At 46.3% G+C, this 21,536-nt stretch overlaps 1 protein-coding gene across 27 annotated transcripts in view; it reads right to left on the bottom strand.

Moving 5' to 3' along the window:
• The window catches only part of LOC110533377 (rap guanine nucleotide exchange factor 6), a 164,185-nt gene that overhangs the window by 57,719 nt on the left and 84,930 nt on the right, over positions 1 to 21,536 (bottom strand). For all 27 annotated transcript variants that reach the window (XM_036989732.2, XM_036989735.2, XM_036989734.2 and 24 more), the window contains 5 exons: positions 11,115 to 11,246; positions 5,646 to 5,823; positions 2,999 to 3,135; positions 1,876 to 2,034; positions 550 to 702 (listed from right to left, as the gene is read on the bottom strand). In XM_036989732.2, coding sequence (XP_036845627.2) covers positions 550 to 702; positions 1,876 to 2,034; positions 2,999 to 3,135; positions 5,646 to 5,823; positions 11,115 to 11,246 — 759 coding nt within the window. The remainder of the gene's footprint in view (positions 1 to 549; positions 703 to 1,875; positions 2,035 to 2,998; positions 3,136 to 5,645; positions 5,824 to 11,114; positions 11,247 to 21,536) is intronic.

Genomic DNA, 21,536 nt, shown 5'->3' with positions numbered 1-21,536 from the left:
CACTTACTCAAAGCCAACTTTAGAATAACAAAAATTAAATCGCTATGGGAACCGAGTATGTTTTTAGGGGAATTGAAACTAAAGTAGCAAACTAAAACAATTTAAAGACAAGAGAATCCAGAAGTAAGGATCACTACTCAGATCAGCAGCAACACATCTATAGTGTAGCTGTTTGGGGGAGCAGAGGTGTCTCAGAGGAGATGAAGACAAGGGAATCAGTCTAGTCCATTAGCAGATCAATAACTGGCTGTTTGCAGAGTGTTGAAGATCAAAGGGCTGGACCATCCGACGCATGCAAAAACAAGTGTCTACAGGAGCAACAGCAGAACACGGTGGTAGTCACAGCTAGGTAGTCAAGGCAGTGCATATATTTAAAGCAGCCTATAAAGACCATTTGAAAATCAGTTTCCCAGACCGATTACACCATAAGCCTAGACCTGGACAAACATGTAAACTCAATGGAACTTCACCATCAGTGTAGGACAAGGGTAAGCCTAATTCATCTGTGTCTGGGAAACCATCCCTTAATGCTTACACTTCCTGCCTCACCTTGATGACAATATGTCCCTTCCTGGTGCCGCTGCGGTCCAGCTCGCGATGTTCCTTCACCATGACGATCTCTCCCTCCTCCTCCACCTTGTGTGTGTTCTTCTCCACATGGTTGAGTATCCGCCAGTAGTCCTCTTGGGCGATGCACACAAACTGGTCGACAATGACATGGGGACAGCGGGTGAACTTATAATACAGGAACCTGTTGCTCTGCACCATAGCTGGGTACTGAAACAGTAGAATTGAGTCCCTGGAGCAGGAGAGAGGCATGGGAGGGATGGCTGGGGGGTAGCCCTAACGATCTACCCACACTCCCCAAGCTACTAGTCCAGTTCTGCTAGTCTACAAGCTAACAGACTAGCTACACTCCCTTGGCAATGATAATAAACACTTGCCAGAATATGCTATCTTGGCTAACAGCCTTGCTACACTCCCCTAGTTAACATTCACCTGGCTGAATGGTCAAGCTACACTCCCCTAGTTAACATTCACCTGGCTGAATGGTCAAGCTATACTCCCCTAGTTAACATTCACCTGGCTGAATGATCAAGCTACACTCCCCTAGTTAACATTCACCTGGCTGAATGGTCAAGCTACACTGCCCTGGCTAGCGTTTGCCTCTCTGCCAACTCACTGAGCTGTTGTTCAGGCTCTGAAACAGGGACAGGAAACAGTGTTTCTGATAAAGGAACTCTTTAAGGAACCAAGCAGGTCTGGGTAAAAACTGGTTACTAACACACACACACAGAGACACAGAGAGAGAGACAGAGACAGACAGAGAAGCTCAAAACACTTCTCAAGCGGCAGGCTACTCTAACTAGTGCTGCCTCCCATCTCTACATCAAGGCCTGGTTCCTCTTCTGTATGACTAAGCGACAGCTTGTCAACCTAGTCCTGCTTTATTGGTGAAGAATCAACACATTTTATTGTACACCATAGATATCAACACCAGACCATTTATACAACTCTACTCTATATTCTCAAGGAATACAACAACACTGTCATATTCATCTTCCAACCTGATGTCGAAAGGCAATGAAAAGTTGCCATTGTATTTCTCTCAGAGGCTGCTCCTTAAGTTATAGGGTGTTACTAAGTATACTGTATAGGGTGTTACTAAGTATACTGTATAGGGTGTTACTAAGTATACTGTATAGGGTGTTACTAAGTATACTGTATAGGGTGTTACTAAGTATACTGTATAGGGTGTTACTAAGTATACTGTATAGGGAATAGGGTGTTATTAAATATACTGTATAGGGAATAGGGTGTTATTTGGGACTCAACCCAAAATAACAATATCTTTTTGAGAGGATAGCATCTCACCTGGCAGTCGTCCCCCTTGGTGCGCACCACTCCGCTCATGTACTGCTTGTCCAGGGAGGGGGAGATGCCAAAGCTGTTGCCCATGCAAAGGGTCTCCATGCGGCTGTCCGGGTGGTCGATCTCCACCCCCCCGTTCAGGATCACATACCACAGGTCCAGCTGAGAGGGGGTGGGGGGCACAATGATGACATAAGCAGCAACGCCAAACACATGACCATAACAACAGGAAATTAATGGCTGACACTGACTGATTTGCTGGCCTTCATAATAGAGATGCTTTTATGGACCTTCACCCCAAACAATCATTGGTGCCTGGTATTATAATGTGTCTATGTATGTGTATACAGAGCTCGAGTGAATAGAACAGGTGCTTCACAAGTGTTTTCCAACTTTACGGATCGAGAGAATGTGTTTAGAATAGAACATACCCAAGTCCCATAGAAGACTGCAGACTAAGTGTGAGGTGTGTGAAGAACCCCGCAGGGTAAGTGATCGTCTAATCGTCTCATCTTACCGCCACACTGACTCAGACTGCTGGTCATGGCTTTCAACCATTAATGCAATAGAGGCTTTTCAGAGTGACTGACAGACTTCTATCAAAGGGAAGCATTGTGAAGGAGGGAGATTGAGGAAATGTGATGAGCTTCCTAGACCACCCCCCCTCTCCTTTTTCTTCCTCTGCCCCCTCTCTCCTCATAGGACGCAGTGAAGACTGCCTGATTCATTCTGACCTTCACACCAACCCACTGTGATAGGAGATAGCAACCTGTCTGTCATAGTGTAGCTGTCCCCTGCTTTACACGCCTGTGTATGCGTGTGTGTAGACGCCTGCTGCCACAGCGGATTGACACAGATCCCATCCAAATACGCTAAAGAAAGTGGTAAGGCTAGCTGTCATCGAGGCAAAGGGTGGCTTCTTTGAAGAATCTCAAATATAAAATATATTTTGATTTGTTGAATACTTTTTTTGGTTACTACATGATTCTATATGTGCTATTTCATAGTTTTGATGTCTTCACTATTATTAAAAATGCAGAAAATAGTAAAAAAGAAAAACCCTTGAATGAGTAGGTGTGTCCAAACTTTTGACTGGTACTGTGTGTGTTAAGTCTATGGTTGGTACCTCCTGTTTGTCCTGTAGGATGACGGTCGCCGCCTGCTCCACCACCTCAAACACCATGACAGTACACAGGTCCCTCCGCACTGACATGGTCATGTTGGCAAAGGCTGGCAGCTGGTGCATGAACTCCAACAGTTGTTCTGGATGGGGGGGAAGAGAGAGAAAGTGAGTAAGAGCGAGAGGGGAGAAAGAGAGAGAGAGAGAGAGAGAGGGAAGGAAGGAAGGAAGAGAGTGAAAGAAGGAAGAGAAAGAGTGTAAGAGCGAGAGGGAATGAAGAGAATGAGAGAGAGTGAGAGAGCAATGGAGAGAAGAGGTGAGGTGTAGAGGTCGACCGATTATGATTTTTCAACGCTGATACTGATTACGATTATTGGAGGACCAAAAAAGCCAATACCGATTAATCGGCCAATTCTTTTTTTTTTTATTTGTAATAATGACAATTACAACAATACTGAATGAACACTTATTTTAACTTAATATAATACATCAATAAAAATCTATTAAGCCTCAAATAAATAATGAGACATGTTCAATTTGGTTTAAATAATGCAAAAACAAAGTGTTGGAGAAGAAAGTAAAAGTGCAAAATGTGCTATGTAAAAAAGCTAACGTTTAAGTTCCTTGCTCAAAACATGAGAACATATGAAAGCTGGTGGTTCCTTTTAACATGAGACTTCAATATTCCAAGGTAAGAGGTTTTAGGCTGTAGTTAATATAGTATTTATAGGACTATTTCTCTCTATACCATTTATATTTCATTAACCTTTGACTAGTGGATGTTCTTATAGGCACTTTAGTATTGCCAGTATAACAGTATAGCTTCCGTCCCTCTCCTTGCTCCTATCTGGGCTCGAACCAGCAACACAACGACAACAGCCACCCTCGAAGCAGCGTTACCCATGCAGATCAAGGGGAACAACCACTCCAAGTCTCAGAGCGAGTGACGTTTGAAACGTTATTAGCGTGAACCCCGCTAACTAGCTAGCTATTTCACATCGGTTACACCAGCCTAATCTCGGGAGTTGATAAGCTTGAAGTCATAAACAGCGCAACGCTTGAAGCACAATGAAGAGCTGTTGGCAAAACGCAGTAAAGTGCTGTTTGAATGAATGTTATGAGCCTGCTGCTGCCTACCACCACTCAGTTAGACTGCTCTATTAAATATCAAATCACAGACTTAATTATAACATAATAACACAGAAATACAAGCCTTTGGTCATTAATATGGTCGAATCCGGAAACTATCATTTCGAAAACATAACGTTTATTATTATCGCATATACCCTGACTCTGCGTGCAATGAACGCAAGAGAAGTGACACAATTTCAATGCGCACCGCATCGATTATATGCAACGCAGCACACGCTAGATAAACTAGTAATATCATCAACCATGTGTAGTTATAACTAGTGATTATGATTGATTGATTGTTTTTTATAAGATAAGTTTAATGCTAGCTAGTAACTTACCTTGGCTTCTTACTGCATTCGCGTAACAGGGAGGCTCCTCGTGAGGCAAGTGGATAGAGCGTTGGACTAGTTAACCGTAAAGTTACAAGATTGAATCCCCGAGCTGACAAGGTAAAAATCTGTCGTTCTGCCCCTGAACAAGGCCGTTAACCCACCGTTCCTAGGCTGTCATTGAAAATAAGAACTTGCCTAGTTAAATAAAGGTGTAAAAAATAAAAATAAAAAACAAAATCGGCCAAATCGGTGTCAAAAAATACGATTTCCGATTATTATGAAAACTTTAATTAATCGGCTGTTCCGATGTATCGGTCGACCTCTAGTGCGGTGTAACAGATTGAGGCAGCATAAAATAGCAGAGGAAGAAATTATGAGGAAAAAGGAGACCGAGACAACAGTGAGTGGTGTGATCAGCGGTGTAACTGTTGAGTGTGTACTGTAGCACCTGCGTCCTACTCGCTCACTCTGAGGGGGCATTACGCCCTGTTACCATGCAGCCTCCAGTCCAGCAGGGTCAAGATCACCGAGTCAAAATACAAGATAAGATCTACCGCTCAGATGAAAAAAATAAAAAAAGTAATCCTATGCAACATTAATCTATTAAAAACATTACTGTCGCAATGCTGCATTGTGTCCCACCAGCCCCTCTTTTTACACTTCTGCTACTCTCTGTTCATCATATACGCATAGTCACTTTAACCATATCTACATGTACATACTACCTCAATCAGCCTGACTAACAGGTGTCTGTATATAGCCTTGCTATTATTTTTTCAAATGTATTTTTACTGTTGTTTTATTTCTTTACTTACTTACACACACACACACACACACCTTTTTTTCCCTCCGCACTATTGGATAGAGCCTGTAAGTAAGCATTTCACTGTTGAATTCGGCGCACGTGACAAATAAACTTTGATTTGATGTACAGGGCAACCAGTGAGAAACCATTTGCACATCGCTACAACACTGTATATATACATACTGTGCCATTTAAAATGTCTTTATTCTTTGGAACGTTTTACTATTCATTTGTTATTGTTTATTTCACTTTTTTTATCAATTTCACTTGCTTTGGCAATGTAAACATATGTTTCCCATACCAATAAAGCCCCCTGTATTGAATTAAAAGAGGGGAAAGAGGTATTCAGAAAGAGGTATTCAGGGAAAAGGAGGAAGCTCACCAATGTCATCATCGTTGCGGTCCACCGGGTCTTTCTCCAGACACTCCCTGACCAGGTCTCTACCAATCAGGGTGTCTGACGTCCTCTCCAGGTCTTCATCCTCCTCCTCCTCCTCAGAGTCCACCGCTGCCTCCGGGAACCCGGATAGGTCCACGTCACCCATGTCACTCTCTGTAGCCTGCAGAGGTGACAGATATGGGTTATTCTTTAAACGTAGACAATTTTTTTTTTTTTAACTATCCCTAAGAATTATGCATACACCACTAATTATTCACAGTGCTCATATTTTCCATGCTGTTTGGACAGATGGTTGGAATGAACTGGTGCCGAGGGTTACGGAGTGCTCAGATCAACTGGGATTTGAACCCACTACCCTGAGGTTAAGTGACCAGCTCCCCAGTCACTGTAGAAATATTCAAGGCCATCTGTCTATTCGCTCCTCTAGTACACAGTAACAGACTGAACCTGCCTGCTCTGCTCTACAGTGCTTTCAGGAATGGAAGTGGACAGGATCAAATGGGATGTTTCCTAGATAAGGGAATGTTACCTGAGAACGTATGCCTGTTCATAGGGTGTGAAACACAGAGAAAGTCTGCCTGTTCAAAGGGTGTGAAACACAGAGAAAGTCTGCCTGAACAGAGGCGGTGTAAATCAGAGAAAGTCTGCCTGAACAGAGACGGTGTGAAACAGAGAAAGTCTGCCTGAACAGAGACGGTGTGAAACAGAGAAAGTCTGCCTGAACAGAGACGGTGTAAAACAGAGAAAGTCTGCCTGAACAGAGACGGTGTGAAACAGAGAAAGTCTGCCTGAACAGAGACGGTGTAAAACACAGAGAAAGTCTGCCTGAACAGAGACGGTGTGAAACAGAGAAAGTCTGCCTGAACAGAGACGGTGTGAAACAGAGAAAGTCTGCCTGAACAGAGACGGTGTGAAACAGAGAAAGTCTGCCTGAACAGAGACGGTGTGAAACAGAGAAAGTCTGCCTGAACAGAGACGGTGTGAAACAGAGAAAGTCTGCCTGAACAGAGACGGTGTGAAACAGAGAAAGTCTGCCTGAACAGAGACGGTGTAAAACACAGAGAAAGTCTGCCTGAACAGAGACGGTGTGAAACAGAGACAGTCTGCCTGAACAGAGACGGTGTAAAACACAGAGAAAGTCTGCCTGAACAGAGACGGTGTGAAACACAGAGAAAGTCTGCCTGAACAGAGACGGTGTGAAACAGAGAAAGTCTGCCTGAACAGAGACGGTGTGAAACACAGAGAAAGTCTGCCTGAACAGAGACGGTGTGAAACAGAGAAAGTCTGCCTGAACAGAGACGGTGTAAAACACAGAGAAAGTCTGCCTGAACAGAGACGGTGTGAAACACAGAGAAAGTCTGCCTGAACAGAGACGGTGTGAAACAGAGAAAGTCTGCCTGAACAGAGACGGTGTAAAACAGAGAAAGTCTGCCTGAACAGAGACAGTGTAAAACACAGAGAAAGTCTGCCTGAACAGAGACGGTGTAAAACACAGAGAAAGTCTGCCTGAACAGAGACGGTGTAAAACAGAGAAAGTCTGCCTGAACAGAGACAGTGTAAAACACAGAGAAAGTCTGCCTGAACAGAGACGGTGTGAAACAGAGAAAGTCTGCCTGAACAGAGACGGTGTAAAACACAGAGAAAGTCTGCCTGAACAGAGACGGTGTGAAACAGAGAAAGTCTGCCTGAACAGAGACGGTGTAAAACACAGAGAAAGTCTGCCTGAACAGAGACGGTGTGAAACAGAGAAAGTCTGCCTGAACAGAGACGGTGTAAAACAGAGAAAGTCTGCCTGAACAGAGACAGTGTAAAACACAGAGAAAGTCTGCCTGAACAGAGACGGTGTGAAACAGAGAAAGTCTGCCTGAACAGAGACGGTGTAAAACACAGAGAAAGTCTGCCTGAACAGAGACGGTGTAAAACAGAGAAAGTCTGCCTGAACAGAGACGGTGTGAAACAGAGAAAGTCTGCCTGAACAGAGACGGTGTGAAACAGAGAAAGTCTGCCTGAACAGAGACGGTGTGAAACAGAGACAGTCTGCCTGAACAGAGACGGTGTGAAACAGAGACAGTCTGCCTGAACAGAGACGGTGTGAAACACAGAGAAAGTCTGCCTGTACAGAGACGGTGTGAAACACACAGAGCCAACGAGCGACAGAGACGCAGAGAGCCAACGACAGAGACGCAGAGAACCAACGAGCGACACAGACGCAGAGAGCCAACGAGCGACACAGAGACGCAGAGAGCCAACGAGCGACAGAGACGCAGAGATCCAACGAGCGACACAGAGACGCAGAGAGCCCACGAGCGACAGAGACGCAGAGAGCCAACGAGCGACACAGAGACGCAGAGAGCCAACAAGCGACACAGAGACGCAGAGAGCCAATGAGCGACAGAGACGCAGAGATCCAACGAGCGACACAGAGACCCAACGAGCGACACAGAGACGCAGAGATCCAACGAGCGACAGAGACGCAGAGATCCAACGAGCGACAGAGACGCAGAGATCCAACGAGCGACACAGAGACCCAACGAGCGACACAGAGACGCAGAGATCCAACGAGCGACAGAGACGCAGAGATCCAACGAGCGACAGAGACGCAGAGAGCCAACGAGCGACAGAGACGCAGAGAGCCAACGAGCGACAGACGCAGAGAGCCAACGAGCGACAGAGACGCAGAGAGCCAACGAGCGACAGAGATGCAGAGAGCCAACGAGCGACAGAGACGCAGAGAGCCAACGAGCGACAGAGACGCAGAGAGCCAACGAGCGACAGAGACGCAGAGAGCCAGCGAGCGACAGCGACGCAGAGAGCCAACGAGCGACACAGAGAGCCAACGAGCGACACAGAGAGCCAACGAGCGACACAGAGAGCCAACGAGCGACACAGAGACGCAGAGAGCCAACGAGCGACACAGAGACGCAGAGAGCCAACGAGAGACAGAGAACCATTACTGCCGATATCTCCATGTGGGTTTGGGACTGAGAGAGAGAGATTGGGCCCGAGAGTGACACAGAAAGAGGGAGACGTTTTGTGCCCATACAGGTCTCAAATCAGGTCAAATCTAAACTGACAGGGACATCAGTTCCTGCTGGCTGCACAGGGGACTGAGCCAGAGACACCCCGTCAAATCACGCAGAGACAGGGAGAGAGAAGAGATCGAGAAGGGAAGAGAAAAGAGACACTGCAGCCCAGAGTGACTGAGTGGAATGGCAGCTCACCGCTCAGGGCTGGACGAGAGGTCAAGCATTTTAAAAAACACAAGCTGTAAACAAACTCACCAACTGCCAGCAATAGAAGCTGCAGGACTCAAGTCAACGTACATTTATGGACACAGCTGACTGAGCTCCTCTAAATCACTGACAGGTGACTCCATGGGGAGGAGAGAACAATCTGGTTGGTGAGAGAGGTTTGTGTAATGGTGAGTTAAAGGTGAGAGAGAAGGTATGTGTAATGGTGGGTTAAAGGTGAGAGAGAAGGTATGTGTAATGGTGGGTTAAAGGTGAGAGAGAAGGTATGTGTAATGGTGGGTTAAAGGTGAGAGAGAAGGTATGTGTAATGGTGGGTTAAAGGTGAGAGAGAATGTATGTGTAATGGTGGGTTAAAGGTGAGAGAGAAGGTATGTGTAATGGTGGGTTAAAGGTGAGAGAAAAGGTCTGTGTAATGGTGGGTTAAAGGTGAGAGAGAAGGTATGTGTAATGGTGGGTTAAAGGTGAGAGAGAAGGTATGTGTAATGGTGGGTTAAAGGTGAGAGAGAAGGTATGTGTAATGGTGGGTTAAAGGTGAGAGAGAAGGTATGTGTAATGGTGGGTTAAAGGTGAGAGAGAAGGTATGTGTAATGGTGGGTTAAAGGTGAGAGAGAAGGTATGTGTAATGGTGGGTTAAAGGTGAGAGAGAAGGTATGTGTAATGGTGGGTTAAAGGTGAGAGAGAAGGTATGTGCAATGGTGGGTTAAAGGTGAGAGAGAAGGTATGTGCAATGGTGGGTTAAAGGTGAGAGAGAAGGTTTGTGTAATGGTGGGTTAAAGGTGAGAGAGAAGGTATGTGTAATGGTGGGATAAAGGTGAGAGAGAAGGTTTGTGTAATGGTGGGTTAAAGGTGAGAGAGAAGGTATGTGTAATGGTGGGTTAAAGGTGAGAGAGAAGGTATGTGTAATGGTGGGTTAAAGGTGAGAGAGAAGGTATGTGTAATGGTGGGTTAAAGGTGAGAGAGAATGTATGTGTAATGGTGGGTTAAAGGTGAGAGAGAATGTATGTGTAATGGTGGGTTAAAGGTGAGAGAGAATGTATGTGTAATGGTGGGTTAAAGGTGAGAGAGAATGTATGTGTAATGGTGGGTTAAAAAGGTGAGAGAGAAGGTATGTGTAATGGTGGGTTAAAGGTGAGAGAGAAGGTATGTGTAATGGTGGGTTAAAGGTGAGAGAGAAGGTATGTGTAATGGTGGGTTAAAGGTGAGAGAGAAGGTATGTGTAATGGTGGGTTAAAAAGGTGAGAGAGAAGGTATGTGTAATGGTGGGTTAAAGGTGAGAGAGAAGGTATGTGTAATGGTGGGTTAAAGGTGAGAGAGAATGTATGTGTAATGGTGGGTTAAAGGTGAGAGAGAATGTATGTGTAATGGGTTAAAGGTGAGAGAGAATGTATGTGTAATGGTGGGTTAAAAAGGTGAGAGAGAAGGTATGTGTAATGGTGGGTTAAAGGTGGCCTGGAGTTAGAGAAAATAAGAGTAGGGGTGGGGTTAGCGATGTGGTGGGGTTAGCGATATATAGAGGAATATGGAGATGATGAGGTAGGTGCAGGAGCTGAGGTTAGAACATTTTATATAATAGTGAGGGTAGGGAGGGGTCTGAGGTCCTGGGAGCAGGTCTGTCTGTGTCCTGTGTACCCTGACCTTTAGCACACAACGCTACAGGAGAGAGGGGCCCTTCGAACCACAGGAAACCCAACTAACACACACTATCATTAACAACCCTGGATGGATGGATGGGAGGAGAGGACATGTTCCATTGAACTGGAAAAGCAGGGGGAGAGAGGTGGAGAGAGGGCAGGGGGAGAGAGGTGGAGAGAGGGCAGGGGGAGAGAGGTGGAGAGAGGGCAGGGGGAGAGAGGTGGAGAGAGGGCAGGGGGAGAGAGGTGGAGAGAGGGCAGGGGGAGAGAGTGAGGAATGGGATGAGGGCGGGCAAAAAGAGGGCTACATGGAGCGTGGGGAGGGCTGGGTCAGTGGAGCAGGGGAAAGCCTCTGAAATGGTAACGTCCACAACTTTCCATCCTTCCTCCTTTACAAGCAGGAAAGCCATGGAGCATTGACCGACTTCAAAGTCATACAGTATTGAGAGAACAAAAGGCTAGGAGCATTACTGAAACAGAACAATGGAACTTCAAAGCTTTGGAAAGGTGAGGTTATACGTATACTACTTCAGCTCAGTTTGTGAATGGAGAAATAGTGTATCGGCTACCTGGTAGATGTCTGATAGGCTACTGCTCCCCGAGTCGCTGGTGATACTGCATCCGGATTGGCTGGGCGGCACATGGATCCCCTGGCTGTGGGGGTGGTCTATAAGGTGCATCTTGTTTAGGTCTCCAGGAAGCTGCTCAGACACACACAGGAAGAGAGCAGGACGGCTGTTAATATCACAGGACACACGCGCACGGCACGCAGGTGAACACACACTGTAGAGAGACACGCACGCACACGGGTGAACACACTGTAGACAGAGAGACAGAAAGAGAGAACACACAAGCGATCAACTAGATTCAGCAGAGGGAAGAATTGTTTCATGAGCGGATGGTCGGAGGGCAGGAACATAATGACTAATAATTTGTAGACTGCAAGAAGCCTAAACAGATATGTTTGCTAAAAGAATAATTTAATATCTGTATACGATGACGTCGTGTCTCTACTATGTGTGGGAATACTTGGGTACACATTTCTTCAAATAAAATCACTTGGAGCTGATTTCCTGGTGATTATTTTTTTAACAGGCTTTTATGTCCAACAATGAAATTCCACACAAGAATAAATAAATAAGTGTATTTGGAAAGTATTCACACCCTTTTACTTTTCTTATGTTACAGCCTTATTCTAAAATGGATTGAAGAAATAAAAATCCTTCTCAAACTACACACAATCCCCCATAATGACAAAGCAAAAGGAAATACCTTATGTAAATCAGTATTCAGACCCTTTGCTACGAGACTCGAAATTGACCTCAGGTGCATCCTGCTTCCATTGATCATCCTTGAGATATTTCTAAAACTTGATTGGAGTCCACATGTGGTCAATTAAATTGATGTGACATGATTTGGAAAGGCACACACCTGTTTATATAGGGTCTCACAGCTGACAATGCATGTAAGAGCAAAAACCAAGCCATGAGGTCGAAGGATTTGTCCATAGAGCTCCGAGACAGGATTGTGTTGAGGCACAATTCTGGGGAAGGGTACCAAAATATTTCTGCAGCATTGAAGGTTACTATGAACACAGAGGCCTCCATCATTCTTAAATGGAAGACGTTTGGAACCACCAAGACTATTCCTAGAGCTGTCTGCCCAGCCAAACAGAGCAATCGTTGGAGAAAGGGCCTTGGTCAGGGAGGTGACCAAGAACCTGATGGTCACTCTGAAGGAGCTCCAGAGTTCCTCTGTGGAGATGGGAGAACCTTCCAGAAGGACAACCATCTCTGCAGCACTCCACCAATCAGGCCTTTATGGTAGAGTTGCCAGACAGAAGCAACTCCTCGTCAATGGCTGTGCGAAGTTGCTAGATATTGGCGGGAACTGGAACATGCCATTCGTACACGTCGATCCAGAGCATCCCAAACATGCTCAACGGGTGACATGTCTGGTAAGTACGCAGGCCATGGAAGAACTGGTACATTTTCAACTTCAAGGAATTGTGTACAGATCCTTGAGAAATGATCTTGCTGAAACATGAGGTGATGGTGGTGGATGAATGGCAAGACAATGGACCTCAGGATCTCGTCACGGTATCTCTGTGTGTTCAAATTGACATCGATAAAAATGTAAATGTGTTCATTGTCCATAGCTTATGCCTGCCCATACCATAACCCCACAGCCACCATGGGGCACTCTGTTCATAACGTTGACAACAGCAAACCGCTCACCCACACGATGCCATACAAGTGGTCTGCAGTTGTGAGGCCGGGTGGACGTAGGTTGGAGGTGGCTTATGGTAGAGGAATTAACATTCAATTATTTGGCAACAGTTCTGGTGGACATTACTGCAGTCAGCATGCTTCCTCAGAACTTCAGACCTCTGTGGCATTGGGTTGCGTGACAAAATTGCACATTTTACAGTGGCCTTTAATTGTCCCCCAGTACAAGGTACACCTGTGTAATGAACAGCTTTTTGATATGCCACACCTGTCAGGTGGATGGATTATCTTGGCAAAGGACAAAATGCTCACTAACAGGGATGTAAACAAAAATGTGCACAACATTTAAGAGAAACAAGCTTTTTGTGAGATGAGGATCACTGAAAATAAACTGTAATTGAAGGAAAAATGTACCACTTCCGTCGTTCCCTTTCAGGGCGCAGGTTCGCTCCCTTTCAGGGCGCAGGTTCGCTCCCATTCAGGGCGCAGGTTCGCTCCCATTCAGGGTGCAGGTTCGCTCCCATTCAGGGCGCAGGTTCGCTCCCATTCAGGGCGCAGGTTCGCTCCCATTCAGGGCGCAGGTTCGCTCCCATTCAGGGCGCAGGTTCGCTCCCATTCAGGGCGCAGGTTCGCTCCCATTCAGGGCGCAGGTTCGCTCCCATTCAGGGCGCAGGTTCGCTCCCATTCAGGGCGCAGGTTCGCTCCCATTCAGGGCGCAGGTTAGCTCCCATTCAGGGCGCAGGTTCGCTCCCATTCAGGGCGCAGGTTCGCTCCCATTCAGGGCGCAGGTTCGCTCCCATTCAGGGCGCAGGTTCGCGCCCATTCAGGACGCAGGTTCGCGCCCATTCAGGACGCAGGTTCGCTCCCATTCAGGACGCAGGTTCGCTCCCATTCAGGACGCAGGTTCGCTCCCATTCAGGACGCAGGTTTGCTCCCATTCAGGACGCAGGTTTGCTCCCATTCAGGACGCAGGTTTGCTCCCATTCAGGACGCAGGTTTGCTCCCATTCAGGACGCAGGTTTGTTCTCTAAACCATAAGCTACTACTACACACCAGTCAATAATGATCACCTCACCTATGGTAGATGGACTAAACTTCCAGTCAACCTGGATAATGTTACAACAGCTCAGTGTTTCAATAACCAACCAAGAAAACCATCCCATCAATGAGAGACTCAAGACACCACATCCAAAACAGACAAAGAGCAGCCACCAATGCCCTGCTAACCAATGCCCTGCTAACCAATGCCCTGCTAACAACCTAACCACACACAGTCAATGTGACCAGTTCAGCTTCTATATCACATCGATCAGGTATTCTACCAACTCAGTCCAGTGTTCCCAGGTCTTACCAGCCTGAGGCGGGTGAGGGAGCTAGTCTGGTTGCGTGGACAGTGGGTGAACCTGCATCACACCTCCATGGCCACCTCTGCCAGCCTGGCAGTGCCAGCCAGACAACAAGCCACCCGCCCAACGCTGGCACTGGACCCATCTCCGTGCCACCATGCAATATTAAACAAGTTCAGTCTACACTACGTACTGGTGGGGGCTGGGCAGTCCCACCAACTTACAACCCCTTAACCCATCCCCCCACAGGGGACTGGGGAGAGTCCATCCTCCAACCTCTACACCATACACAAGATAAAACACAGGCTGGACTAGGAGACAGGAGAGCTGGTTGCAGTCATGAGAATGACCCTGAACACAATAACACCTAGGTGGATCTGGAAAAATCCCACACTGACAATTAGGTTAGACAAATGGCTCCCCACCTCGGCCCTATGTAGAGAGCAAGGCCGAAGCTGGAGTTTTTTTTAAAAATTGAACCTTTATTTAACTAGGCAATTCAGTTAAGAACACATTCTTATTTACAATGATGGCCTGCACTGGCCAAACCCGGACGATGCTGGGCCAAACCCGGACGATGCTGGGCCAAACCCGGACGATGCTGGGCCAAACCCGGATGACGCTGGGTCAAGCGCTGCCCTATGGACTACAGCCTGGATTCGAACCAGGGTGTATGTAGTAACACCTCTAGCACTGAGATGCAGTGTCTTAAGCCACTCAGGATCCCCAGGGTGAAGGTGTGCAGATAGGGCGGTCAGAGAGTAGCCTAACCGTGAATAATGTAACACTTCTCCACAGCTCAGTCAGAAAATCACAACCAAAACCACAAGCATTCTCATCTGGACACATCCACTCCTATTCAACTAAAATCAATTTCCGATTACACTGGGGCTGTAAGTGCAAATCTTCTTCCACTTACAGCTCAACTGGCACCAACATGAGGGGCGTCGCCGGCAGCAGTTGATATTGACAACAGCAACCAAAGGTGCCATAACTAAAATGAAAAGTGTTTCAAGTCATACAGCGGCCGGTTAGAACAGACTCTCCCTCTCAACGAGCTAAACGGGTCGCTCATTCTGTTTATTCCACAGCCAAGTGGGTCAATATTGATTCCTTTACGATGGGGGTCAGGTTTCAGACAAGGATGCAGGCCAGAGATTCATCAATTTAACAAATCTATCGGATTCCCAGAGGAGAAAACGAATGTATATATCCATGATCATGGCCTCAAAACCCATAACATTTAGGATCTCAATGCTCCAACCACTCTGGTTAAAACTCCCAACATCAAACAACATCAACAGCGCCGTTGTCAACATGGCAATCAGAAACAGTGGTGACACTAGGTCGGGTGTTGATGTCACATGGCATGGCAATCAAAGTCTTTCATCCTGGGGATGGAGTCTGATGATGGCATATGAGAGGCCGTGGGGGGACGGGCTTGGCTAATGAGGCCGCCGGGGGGGGGACAAACGGGCCAATGAAAAGGAAGACCTCGCTAATTGCTGCAGTCTCGCGGCTCTAATTCACACTTCACACCAACTTTTACTTAATGGCACGCCAATGCCCTCCCGCCTTCCACTGTCTGTTCTCCTCCTGTTCTGATCATGAATTAATGATAGCAGTGTGGGGTGATTAAATATGAATGTCTTATTCCTTTGGCTGTGTGAATCTATCACATCAACAAGGAAACGCAAGGCGAGCCAGGACTGATCATTTAAGTCGTCTCTCTAAAACCCCAAACTATGACTAGACCTAAATTGGAGTCACAACAGAGCATTTCTAATTTATTCACTTCTATTATAACCTTACTTTGAAAAGGGGATATATTTTACTGAACTAATTTCATTTCTGTAGACTGGCTACAGTAATTAACTTGAACCTCCATTCCCCTCGTTCCTGTGAGGCCTTTATAGTGCACTATAAAGGGAATAGGCAGCCATTTGGGACGCAGAGATTGGAATAAAGCTGTAAGCAGATGTTTAGGTGTGATGCTAGTAATGACCCTGGTTCACAAAGACAGGCCACTGATCCAGAATCAGCCAGTTGTAGACGCAGCAGCACTAACGCACCGGTACAGGATCCCAGCAGGGGCTCCATCATTAAAACATAGTGGAGCTTTCCAATTATGTCTTAACTGCTTCAGAGCTGAGCTCGCCACAGCAAGGGAGGGCTAGTGTCAGCCTATTTACCGGACGTATGGCATATTCAACATGCATGGATCCAAGCCATTTCTATTCCACCTTTCATTGGAGGCAAATCATTGCATCATGTATGACAGGAGAGAAGCAATCCTCACATCTCAAAGTGAAATAAACCAGAAGGAGAGGTCTTATCATGTTTTTCTTTTATCACAGAGTAGAGCAGTCCTCCCAAACAGAGACACGTGAGCCTGGAGGTGGGCTGGGCTGCTCGGGGTTAAGAAGGAAGTACTTCTGATGATAACACTGTAGAGGACGTCAGTCACTGGAGCCATCCATCTAAACTATTCACATGTCCAGATGTTGCTCCTCCCCGGCAGTGTCAAATACGGAGGATTGGCTTTTCCCTCCTCCCACATGGCGGCAGGGCGGGCGCTTTAATCACTGCTTCAGGAGGGATGTCCTTGATCAGTTGAACAGGAGATTGGAGATTGATCCATTTCAGATGTAACGTCTCGGAACCGTTCCAAAACACACACACTGGTTACAACTGATCTCCATTTACATGTTTTATGTATCAATATCCCAACTCAAATCAGTTGGGTTAGATTAGAGCGTCCAGCTGTGGATCTCTGTGTTCTGCTAGTAAGTGAGGAGAGACCGACCGACTGACACACAAGATGAACGCCGTTGTAAATAACAGGCTGGGAAGAGTGCTGCAGACTGCACTCAGAGAGAAAGAGCAGGTTATTGATATATACAGTCGATTACTCCACTAGCTTGTCAGCTTTCCTTCCCGAGACCCAAGCAGCCAAAGCAATTATGTTAACATCAATAAAATGAGCGTTACTCCTGGCTGCCAACTCCCTACCAGGCCAAATTTAAAGGGATACTTTGGGATTTTGTCAATAAGGTCCTTTATCTACTTCCCCAGTGTCAGATGAACTTGTGTTTACCATTTGTGTCTCTGCGTGCAGCAGTGGAGGCTGCTGAGGGGAGGACGGCTCATAATAATGTCTGGAACGGAGCAAATGGAATGGCATCAAACACAAGGAAACGGTGTGCGATACGTTTGATACCATTTCTCTCCAGCCGTTACCATGAGCCCGTCCTCCCCACCGACCTCCTGTGGTGTGCAGTTTGGAGGAAGTGGCTAACTAGGGCTAGCGCAATTGCTAACTAGCTTTAGTATAATGACAGTCTACGCCAACAGACTTCCAGTCATTGCGCTAACGGTAGTTAGCATTGGCTTGCAAAACAACCTCTAACTTCCTTCATACTGGACACAGACATACAAATGGTATCCTGGTAGGTTAGCTACCTGCAGATTCATACAGGGTAGTAACGTCATGCGTTGGGATTATGGTTCATTGTTTACCTAGTTAGCTACGTCTTACCAAAAGACTCCACTATGCAAGTAACCATTTCGGGTGCATTCATAAATGCAGTCTGGCCATCTACTCAGATTACAGAGCGCTCTCGTCTGTGTGCCAGAGAGCTCAGAATAACTGATGAATTTACAAACGCTCAACACCCGTTGAATATGACCGGTGTCAGTAAACATCAGTCAGCCAGAGCGTCCAGTGTGCGCTCTGAATGCGAAACGCTCTGAATTTACGGACAGATAATCTGACAGCACAGTTGCAGTCACCAACGCTCTGGATAACGTAACAGCCCAAGTAATGTTCAGTGAGCTGTTCTCTCTCACTTAGCTGTCTGGAAGTAGCTAGCAAGTTAGCTTGGGTGCTGTTGGTACATTCGGATCAACCCTTAAAGAGATGGGTGGACTAAAGCTCAAGAGGGTGTGAACGATGATGTATGGGTGTAGACAAAGACAGGCTCTCCGATAGTAGTACCAAACCATTCAAAGGCCATTTTCTCAAAACTGAGTTAACACGTTTATCAACTTCAAAGCATAATTACTTTCCCATTGTTCCTCAACTGTAGTGCATTACATACAATTTTATCCGATAATATATATATTTTGCTACATAAGACTGATTTGAGCCGGTCGGTCACATATGACTGGGGAAGTAGATAAAGGGCTTCGGTCAAAATCCCAAAGTATCCCTTTAATGGCACTGGAGGTGGACGAAACACCGAGCTGAATCTCAAACACTGGGTCCTGTACTGGGACACCCGTCATTATGCATTCTATTTGAGTAGCGGAGGTCTCCTTTAGCTAGGTCTTCATTGTTCAAATTAGCACAGACGTATTATGGACCAATAACTACTGAGTTATACTGGATGACACAAATGAGTACACACTGAAAGAGATGGTTGTAGAAATGAATTTCCAGATAAACAAATCATGAGTGAATGGATGGAATCCAGGAAGACATAAATAAATATCCTATAGAAGTTGGCATGCTCCCTAAATTAGAACATCTGTACACGATGTCTGAGTAAGTAATGATGCCAACATATCACATCACATTAGATAGGGACATGGCATGGACTTCAATGGCCTGCAGATGGCAGCACCGCCAAACAGGCATGGCAATACTCAACTCAAGAACCAATCAATGTGTCAACCACTGGGCAAATAGCCTCATTGTTAATGCAATTTAGTTAATGTCATAAACACACCAACACACTGAGAAAGAGCGTCATCTTCAGTATTTCAGCCAGTTACACAACTGTTAAAAAGCCAACAAGTTGAGAAACAAGAACACACACCGTAGTTCTCCTTTGATGTCAGAGTCAATCCATTCCATCTTGATTTAGAGAATGCCCTCTTCCACTCACGGGATCAAACAAAATGGCGCCAAATGAGTGTAGCCAGAGGCCAGCACATAAACTCACTAGGGAAGGGCAGTATGCAGGTTTTCATACTGCTCCTTTACCCTACAGGGGTACACGTATTATCGGCAGTGCACACAAGGGGTGCCATTTCTTTTAATAGATTTGGATTTGATTTTTGACACACAAAACAAAAATGTAGGCAACCGGGATCTTAGTCCAGCAGGGGATTGAACGTCTGCTGTAGCGAAGAAGCTTGATCTTTCAAACTAGCCACTTAGCTAGTATGTTAACAAACCAATGCCTAGATGGAGCCCTGAGCTGGAAATCAATTAAACTTGGCCCATCTTAGATAGTCAACTTAGTTATAAGCCAGGCCGGGAACCCCAAAACGCCCAAAATAAATAAATAAATAAATAAATAAATAAATAAATAAATATACACACATCCACTTATTTCGAGAGAGAGCGAGCGAGACAGAGTGCGACAGAGCGAGCGAGAGGGAGAGAGCGAGCGAGAGGGCGAGCGCAACAGAGAGCGAGCGAGCGCGAGCGTGACAGAGAGCGAGCGACAGAGTGCGAGCGACAGAGAGCGAGAGACAGAGTGAGCTCGACACACACAGGGAGAAGAGAAAAGGCTGCCGGGTGAAGACCCTCATCTCCCTCCACCTCATACATAATGATGACAGTCAAAGGGCTAGGTAGTTACTCTCTTTGGTTTTATGCCAACGCACAAATCAGAGCCAGCAGCATAAGCATGATGCCAGACCAAACAACTAATAATGAAAGTTGAGTGTGTCACAATTCATTTCACTGTTCCTTGTTGAGGCGGCATCTAGGCTAGCACGTGTCACACATCAGACTGTCATTCTGGAACCAAAAAAGGAAATAGGAAGAGAATGTTTTAGTTAAGACTATTTTAGCGATGATGTTCCCGGTCCTAGAGAGATATCAAAGAGTTGAATCACCACCCTTCCTGTGTTGCAACAGAATGTAAACTGAGGAGGAATGGCTGTCATTACTCCAGTAGGTAGTGACAGTATTGTGACAGCCAGGATGTTGAGTGGTGGCGTGGTGCTGACACTGGCCCCGCCAGCTAGCTGGGACTTTTGCTCCAGACAGAGGATGTAGTCAGAGTGGCAGCCAGGACAGAAAAACAGGCACGAGTCTACTGCTGACGCTGTCGGTGTCTCCTTCTCAGGGAGACAGTGACTAATAGTATAAGGAGCCATCCAGGTTTAATCGTCCTGCCAAGGCCATCCTAAATCACCCAATTGTAATTAGTGGGTGCCACTTCTGTGTGTGTACAGGTTTAAAGAAATTACATAAATCAATTAATTTACCCTCACTGATAGTTGGAGTGAGAGAATTACAGCAGGTCAAAACTCTAAAGCCCTCTTGAGGAATGGTTATTTATTAAAAATACCTAATTAATTGATTTCAGGGTGGGGATGTGCTCCGTATCAGAGGGATGGGTCCAGGTCTCTGCCAGGGAGGTTTAATGTGTATGTCTGGGACATTAATATTTATAGGGGGGCTTGACACACCTGTAGCAGACTGCCTCCCTCTCCCCTGGCATGTGTACCATACTCAAACAGCACTGAGACAGAGAAACAGAGGGAGAGACAGAGACAGAAGAGAGAGAAAATGGGCCCCAGCCTGCCTCACTGTGCTAGGTGCTGTTAGAAACAGGAAGGTGTGAGGGAGGGGAAGGTGGCCCTGTCAGGGGCTTTCAGTAAAGACGGCCATGGTCAATGCTACCCAGCTGAAGGACACAGAAGGCTAAACACTGGTTAACACCGACCACCAAATCCAGTGAGGGTTAGCCCCCCCCCCCCCTCTACCCTCCTCCTAGCCCCCCTCTACCCTCCTCCTGCCCCCTTCTCCTCACAGATGCTTCCTGCCCTCCTACCCTGCTCCACCCCCCACCATGTACAACAACAACAGGCCCAGGGAGAGACCACCGGACTGAAACAGGGGGGTCCAGCCTGCAGGGGCTGCAGTCAGCCAGCCACACCCTCTCCTGTGTTATTGCTGGTTCTGGACCGTGTCATCTACAGTTGGCAACGTCCTCTGGCTCCTCCAGATGGTGGAAAACATTGGGGCAAAGGGAGTACCGTCTGACAGCTTAGTGTGGAGTTCAAACTAAAAGTGTTGATGGACATAGCTTTACAGTTATTGGTTTAACAAGTTGTTATTGGTTTAACTGAAACCAGGCTGTAAGCGGTGGTTGGGTGTACAGGCTCATACAGGCTTAACCTCCAGGATCAGTGAACTACTATGTGAAACCCTGCAGGAACAAGCATATACTGTATTCATTTATCTTGCTCCTTTGCACCTCTAGTATCTCTACTTGCACATTCATCTTCTGCACATCTATCACTCCAGTAATTGCTATATTGTAATTTCTTCACCACCATTACCTATTTATTGCCTACCTCCCTTATCTCACCTCATTTGCACACACTGTATATAGACTTTTTCTACTGTATTATTGACTGTATGTTTGTTTATTCCATGTGTAACTCTGTTGTT

The sequence above is a fragment of the Oncorhynchus mykiss genome, chromosome 10 (assembly GCF_057628025.1).
Source record: "Oncorhynchus mykiss isolate SJ-2025 chromosome 10, ASM5762802v1, whole genome shotgun sequence".
NCBI lineage: Eukaryota > Metazoa > Chordata > Actinopteri > Salmoniformes > Salmonidae > Oncorhynchus > Oncorhynchus mykiss.
Note: the sequence above shows the minus strand (reverse complement) of the source record. Positions and strands in the feature narration are given on the sequence as shown.